Raw genomic sequence first — 7722 nt, 5'->3', positions numbered from 1 at the left:
TTTCTTGTAAATGCAAAACAAAGACGAAGACGTTTATATGCTAGATTGACATGAATGAGTTATATGATTAATAATAAACAATAATGTTTTAAAAAATATATGCATTGCATGGTTGAATAATAATTGAATAAAGTATAATGTAATTTGTTAACATATAGAATTGTCATGATATGTATTTAAGAAAATGAAAGGCCACAAGAGGTCAAGACCCAATAACTGATTATTCGAATATTTTGAAGTCATTATCTTCCTCCTCTTTCAAATGCATAACCAGAAGGGAGATAAAGTCGTTGCAGCTTACCAGAAAATTCTCGTATCGGTTCTTTACTCAGAGATACAAACAAAAGTGGTTAAACATGAAAAAGTAATAATAGTTGTCATTGGGGGTGAGTTAAACGTACCCCTTGTCACTTGTCATATCCTCTTTAAAAAAATCATTTTAAAAGTTGTCAAATTCCCCCCTAAAAGATCTTAATATTTTTATAGGTTTTGTTAAAATGAAAATAAAAATCTTTGAAAACATGATACAACTTTGATTATAAAATTAGGATCTTTCTATATCTAAATATAGAAAATAAATTGCATAACTTTTTCTATAAAATAAAGATTATCATAAATATAGAATTATAAATTACACAATTTCCGAAATAAAAAAGAGTCCATATCAACTCATACATGTTAATTATTATGAGTCCGGTAATAGTTTAATATATAACTAATAAAACAAAAATGGTTAAACATGGAAAAGTAATTTGAACTAATAAAAAAATTATAAATTTCGAATCATATCAATATGTCATGTTTCATAACTAACTTAAAAGAAAAGAAAATTAAATATAGTTAAGAGAAAAAAAATAAATCATCACAAATTTTCTCTCTATAACTACCCACATTCTGTAGTTTTGGGTTTGAGCCAAATTAGATTAAATAAAACATATTATTAGTAGATAGTATTTTTATTAACTAATTCATATTTTATTTAATATGTTTCTTGATTTTTCTTATTAAAAAATTGTTTCGTTATCAATTAAGAAAAGGTAAAGAAGGCAAATAAATTAAATATACTTGAGATAAAATAATAAATCATCAAATCATCATTTTTTTTCTCTATTTTTATCCTTATCGTAACTAACAAACTCACCAAATTAATAAATTGATTTAAGTGGGAAAACACAATTAGAGAGGGCATGAGAAAGTGACATGTGTCCTCAAAGAGGTTTCTTTTATTATATAGTATAGATTACAATCCTTAATGTTTGTATACTTTGAAGATAACGTTTTTTTATCAACTTTTCCTCCATAATAAAAAATTAGTATGGAAATTAATTATATAACTTACTAATTAATTAGGCAGGAAAACGGATCTCTAGATTAACTTAATGATTGACATGTCTCTAATTTTTTTTTGAACGACAAATTTGGATCACTGACGGACCACTGGAGTATCATCGTGCCACAAGCAGAACCACCCGATCATATCCATCTCCACTAGGCAATAATGCCTATACACCAATTCAGGAGGAAACCCAATAAATCTGGGAAAAACCCCCTTTGTGGGAATCGAACCCATGACCAAATGGTCATAAGCCTTATCCCACCACTAAGATACCACTAGCCTATAATGACATGTCTCTAATTGGTTTGCTTTATTAGATAGTATAGATTATATGTATTTTCGTATTAGTTATTTAGTTTAATTATAGTTTGAGCGACACAAAAGTTAATTAATTTGAAAGTCATTAAAAACCACCATTTAATTCCATTTAGGTTAGAAGTTTCTTATTATATTACATTTATTTTTATATATATGTTTAATACTCCATTTATTTTCTTTGCTTATTGATAGCTTCAAATACAACTAATTTCATTTATCGTTTTTTTCACACACACGTTTATATCATTTATTTATTTATTTTAATTTTTAGATGGATCGTAAAAAATGGATGTACGATAGTGCACGTACTAGCTCAACATATATGGATGGCATAGAAAGTTTTATTAAAGTTGCCGAAGCTAATAGATTGAATGTTGGAAGTCAAAAGATTTGGTGTCCTTGTATGATTTGTAAAAATTTCCAACAATATGATGATGTCAAAGATATAGAGGTTCATTTGATGAAAGATGGTTTTATGCCTAAATACACTTGTTGGTCAATGCATGGGGAATCACGCGTTGAACATGGCACGTCGTCAATTAGTTTAGACAATCACGACAATGACAATTTAAATGTCCCTAATGACAATTTAAGTGAAATGCTTAATGATTTAGAGACTAATGTTGATGATATCGATCAAGAAAAGTTAAAGCAGCTAATTGATGATTCAGAAAAACCATTATATACCGGTTCTGAGATTAGTAAAGTAGATGTTGTGTTGAAGTTGTTTAACTTAAAGTCAAAACATGGATGGAGTGATAAAAGTTTCACAGATCTATTAGTGCTTTTACATGACATTCTTCCGAAAGGTAATGAGTTACCAATTTCGTTATACCAAGCAAAAAGAATGACGTGTCCGATGGGATTAGAAGTTCAAAGAACATGCATGTCCAAATGACTGTATGTTGTATGTAAAGGATTTCAAGCAAGATCATAAATGTTTTTATTGTGGTGTGTCAAGGTATAAGCGTAAATTTGAAACAGATGAAGTTAACGATGATGTGACAAAAAATGGACCACCAGCTAAATTGTTGTGGTACCTCCCAATTATACCTAGGCTGAAACGGTTATTTTCAGATGAGAAAGAAGCAAAGTTATTGCGTTGGCATTCAGATAGTCGTGTAAAGGATGGAAAATTAAGACATGTAGCGGATTCACCCCAATGGAGAAATATTGATAACATGTTTTCTGAGTTTGGTAACGAGATAAGAAACATACGGTTTGGACATAGTTCAGACGGGTTCAACCCTTTTGGAAACATGAGTAGTCGTCATAGTACATGGCCAGTTCTTCTATGCATCTACAATGTCACACCCCCAAAATCCACCCGCGGTGTACCACCGCTTGGAGGCGTGACATGACCAGGATCAAGCCACCAATCATATCGAACATAGCATTTAATAATAAAAGTAGATAATGTAATTCATCACGACATGATTGATGTTCAAAACCAAACTTTGTTTAAGTAGCGGAAGCATGTAAATAAACCCAACATAGTTAATAGTTTGAAATGTCATAAATGTTTAGCAAGCATTCATGAATCCTTGTCCACAACGACCTGCTCCTCCTTGTGCAAGCTCCATAAGTACCTAAGGTCCTGCAAGGCATGCAGCAGAGAGTCAACAACTAGTTGAGCGAATTCACAGTAAACAGTTCAGTAATAGTAATAGTAACGTAAGCCTTATGTTTGTTCATTAAGTCATGTATCGAATTAGTTTCCATCGCGGCCCTCTAGGCATGTGTGCGAAGATTAGGGGAAGTTTTCCCAAGTATTCTAGACTATGTACATTTGTATCGCGGCCACCCTGGCATGTGTGCGAAGTTTTAGTATGTATACTTCGCGGCCTTTCCAAGGCATGTGTGCGAAGATCAGTCATAATATCGCGGCCAACCCCGGCGTGTGTGCGAAGATCAGTTCAATTGGTATACTAGTCTAGCCGTATCTTATCATTACCCTTCCTCACCCGAGGACCATATCATTAAATTCTATCTTCTGAGTAAGTACGAATAAATAATCCAAAACCCATTCCCACCCTGGGAACCCCATGCCTTGGCTGTGTGAACTCACCTTTGGTTGCTCGGTTAGATTAAGTGCTCGTTAAACAGTTGATCAGACAAAGCCTATCATGGTTACCAGATACAGTCAGTTTCATGAATTCACAATCCCCGTATATAGTCACACGTATTGCTCAAGCAACAAACAACCAAACATATAACCATCACGTATGTCATAACAAGCGTAGTTCGTACAATCACACAAGGTGTAGCAAGTATCCATGCCGACACATACTCCCATTGCAAGTTAGAGCCGTACACACATCTTTCGTTTTATCACTTGTATCTAGTGTGTCAATCACAAGAGAATGGAACCCAATCGATTAAAATGTAACCCATTAAAGTAAAGAAATCCATTAATTAACATGTATCCTAAATGATAATATTCCACTTCCACTAAGAATTCGGCCCACTAACTAGGCAACTACATTAACAGTCATCAACACGGATTGAATCATTCAAAGATGTCACTCCCTAATCATGCATTAAATCTAGTTTACAAGTCATGCATTCAATCAAAGATGGCAGTTTATAAATCACGCATGCATTAATCAAGAAACCATAGTATATGATTTATACAGTATCAATAGTATACACCATCATATGATATCATCCCTATTTCAAATAATCAATTGTGCATGACCAGGTTGTACATAAAGCATTCAAGGTTGTACACTCCACAAACGGATGTCATTATATGCATGTATCTTCATACAATGGTGAAACTCAAATCCTTTTTAATATCACCAGACATTCACAGATTCAATTGCATACGCTCGACATCGTTACCCCGTTTCGTGCCTACACCTATGGCGTCGTTACATTTATAATCAGATCAATAAATTTATAAATCACGTTCAGATTATCATGTTCATACATGTCATCACATAACTATAGTTTCATACCCTTCATACATTCTGTTACATATGCATGCATATACTCCTTAAACAAGTTCACAAAAACATTCACATATGAGCATGGCATTCTTCATACATAGTTTCATGATTCGCAACCTTGTTGGTGTTCGTATACACACATAATTTCGCGCACACACATGAATAATTAAACAGGAAATTATGTGAACATTAACTACAACTCGAACCAAAAATCATGACGGATCTTATAACTAGAATTACGAACGAGTGGGGGATAGAGGATCTTACCGGTGTTTGGCGGAGGCTGAACTCGCCGGAGAAGACGATGGTGATGGTTGGTTTGTCGTAGGGTTTCTTGCTGCCGTAGGGTTTTTGGGTTCTTGTGAATCGTTATGCGATATATATATATATATCAATTCACGAAATTTGATGGCTGAACGAAAATATAAGTCGGTGATTGCATGAAGGGAATGTGGGCTGACTAGGGCCGTAGCATGAGGGGGGGTCGGTTTGGGTTTCCTAGGTTGGGCCGAGATCAAGGAACTTGGACTGCTAAACAATTAATGAGGGTGTTGGGCTACACTAGCAATTCGCTGCAATTGTGGTTGCATTCAATTAATATCTATTTATATATTTTTTTTACACATACATACATGTATATCATTATTATTATTATTTATTTATTTAACACATAAACCAACTAATAGTAAGTGTATAATTAGTCATCCCTAATATGATATATATATTAAACAAGTTATGGCTCGGGCTTCATAGGTTTTGAGCTGCGTGAGTGGATTTCAACAGTTCGGGTCGGTTTATTACCAAATGGGCTTGGTTTCGACTACACGTCTGCACCCTATAAACTAAATGAATATAAGTTTAATTCGTCGAAAATAAATAAGTATATATTTATTTGTAAGAGTGAAATGAACGATTTATACCTCGAAGTTACGGGTTGTCACATCATCCCCAAGTTGAAAGAAATTTCGTCCCGAAATTTAGCACATAGTTACTGAGGAAACTAGTTTTGTTGACCGTTTTCGTGGGGTGTCACATACAATCTTCCACCGTGGTTATGCATGAAACGAAAATACATAATGATGTCTTTGTTAATTCAAGGTCCGAAACAACCTGGTAATAACATTGATGTTTATTTGTCTCCTTTAATTGATGACTTAAAAACTCTATGGAATACAGATGTAGAAGTATATGATGCTTATAAGAAGGAATATTTTAAATTGCGGGCCATGATTTTTTGCACCATAAGTGATTTTCCAGCATATGGTAATTTGTCAGGATACAAGACGAAAGGTAAGTCAGCTTGTCCTGTTTGTGAAGATGATACAAGTTCTATGTGGTTAAATAATTGCAAAAAAACTGTATACATGGGACATCGAAGATTCCTTCCCCAAGGTCATAATTATCGAAATAAAAAAGAGGAGTTTGACGGAACTGTTGAGGACTGTTCAGTGAGGAAAAGATTTAATGCATTTTCACGAGTTGAAAAACTAAATGTTGTGTTGGGAAAAAGAAATCGGGTTGAGAAAGAAGCCATTTGGAAAAAAAAGTCAATCTTTTGGGATTTGCCTTACTGGAAGAATTTACAAGTTCGACATTGTCTAGATGTAATGTATGTGAGAGCTTGATAGGCTTATTGTTAAACATACCCGGGAAAACTAAAGATGGGATTAATGTCCGTAAAGACATGGAAGAAATGGGAATACGTAAAAAACTTGCTCTTGTCGCGACACCCGGAGGAAAATTTTATCTGCCACCTGCATGCTATACTATGTCAAAAGATGAAAAAACAAAGTTTTTTAAATGTTTACAAGATATTAAAGTTCCATCCAGCTATTCTGCAAACATTAAAAAGCTGGTGTCGATGAAAGACTTAAAATTGCTTGGTATGAAGTCTCATGATTGTCATGTTTTGATGACACATATGATTCCAATTGCAGTACGTGGATTGTTACCGGATTACCTCCGACATACAATTACAAAACTTTGTTTGTTTTTTAACAAGATACACTCAAAAGTTATTGAGCCCGAGTCACTTAATGATTGGCAAAAAGAAATTATTATCACGCTTTGTGAACTTGAGATGTACTTTCCTCCATCTTTTTTTGATGTGATGGTTCACCTTGTAATCCATATGGTTGGAGAAATCCAGACATGTGGCCCTGTATTTCTACGCTACATGTACCCTTTTGAAAGATATATGGGTTTCTTAAAAGGTTATGTACGAAACCATAATCGACCTGAGGTTAGCATTGTTGAAGGATATACTTCTGAAGAGGTGGCTGAGTTTTGCACAGGTATTGATTTCATAACATTTGTAGTATATTATAGTAATATATATAAGTTTCATTAGTTATAATTTACAATGTAATAACTGGTTTATTCACAGGTTATTTGGATGGTGGCAAAAGTATTGGTGTTCCTCAATCTCGTCACTCGGGTAGACTTGCAGGGAAAGGAGGTGTTGGTATGAAAACAATCCTCCCAAACCATGATGATTTACAACTTGCACATTTTGAGGTCCTGAAACACATGGCTTGTATTGCTCCATACATTACCGAACACAAGGGAACATTACGGTCAACATACCCGGGTAAGAGCGAAATGTGGTATGAAAAAAAGCATAACAAAGAGTTTGCTGATTGGATTGAAACTAAGGTAATGAGATCTTCTGGCCAAAAAAATGTTGATAAAACCGTGGAAAGGTTGGGGCGGGGTCCAGATGTACTTATCAAGGGTACGACATTAACGGCTATACGTTTTACACAAAAGATCAAGATGAAAAAAGTACAATGCAGAATAGTGGAGTTACAGTGATAGCATCAAGGGCAGAGTTTGACAAGAATAATCATTCTACAAGGATAAGAATTGCCAAGGATTCTTATTATGGTGTCATACAAGAAATTTGGGAATTGAATTACCATGCCTTCGAGATACCTGTGTTCAAATGTAAGTGGGTAAATAACTATACAGGTGTTATAGTTGACAAATATGGTTTTACACAAGTCAACCTCGCAACAAATTTATATGCATCCGAACCATTCATCCTTGCAAAACAAGTCACACATGTGTTCTTTATCAATGACCTGAGTAAACGAAGATACCACATTGTATTGCAAG

At 34.3% G+C, this 7722-nt stretch overlaps 1 protein-coding gene across 1 annotated transcript; it reads left to right on the top strand.

Annotated features, from left to right (window-relative positions):
* Window positions 1-1976: 1976 nt before the first annotated feature.
* LOC110933258 lies at window positions 1977-6230 on the top strand. Its single transcript, XM_022176488.1, has 3 exons — window positions 1977-2463; window positions 2639-2929; window positions 5704-6230. The coding sequence occupies exons 1-3, from the start codon at window positions 1977-1979 to the stop codon at window positions 6228-6230; spliced, it is 1305 nt and encodes a 434-aa protein (XP_022032180.1).
* Window positions 6231-7722: the final 1492 nt, after the last annotated feature.

This window comes from Helianthus annuus, chromosome 4 (assembly GCF_002127325.2).
Source record: "Helianthus annuus cultivar XRQ/B chromosome 4, HanXRQr2.0-SUNRISE, whole genome shotgun sequence".
Taxonomy (NCBI): domain Eukaryota; kingdom Viridiplantae; phylum Streptophyta; class Magnoliopsida; order Asterales; family Asteraceae; genus Helianthus; species Helianthus annuus.
The sequence above is the reverse complement of the archived record's forward strand: the minus strand, read 5'-3'. Positions and strand labels throughout refer to the sequence as shown.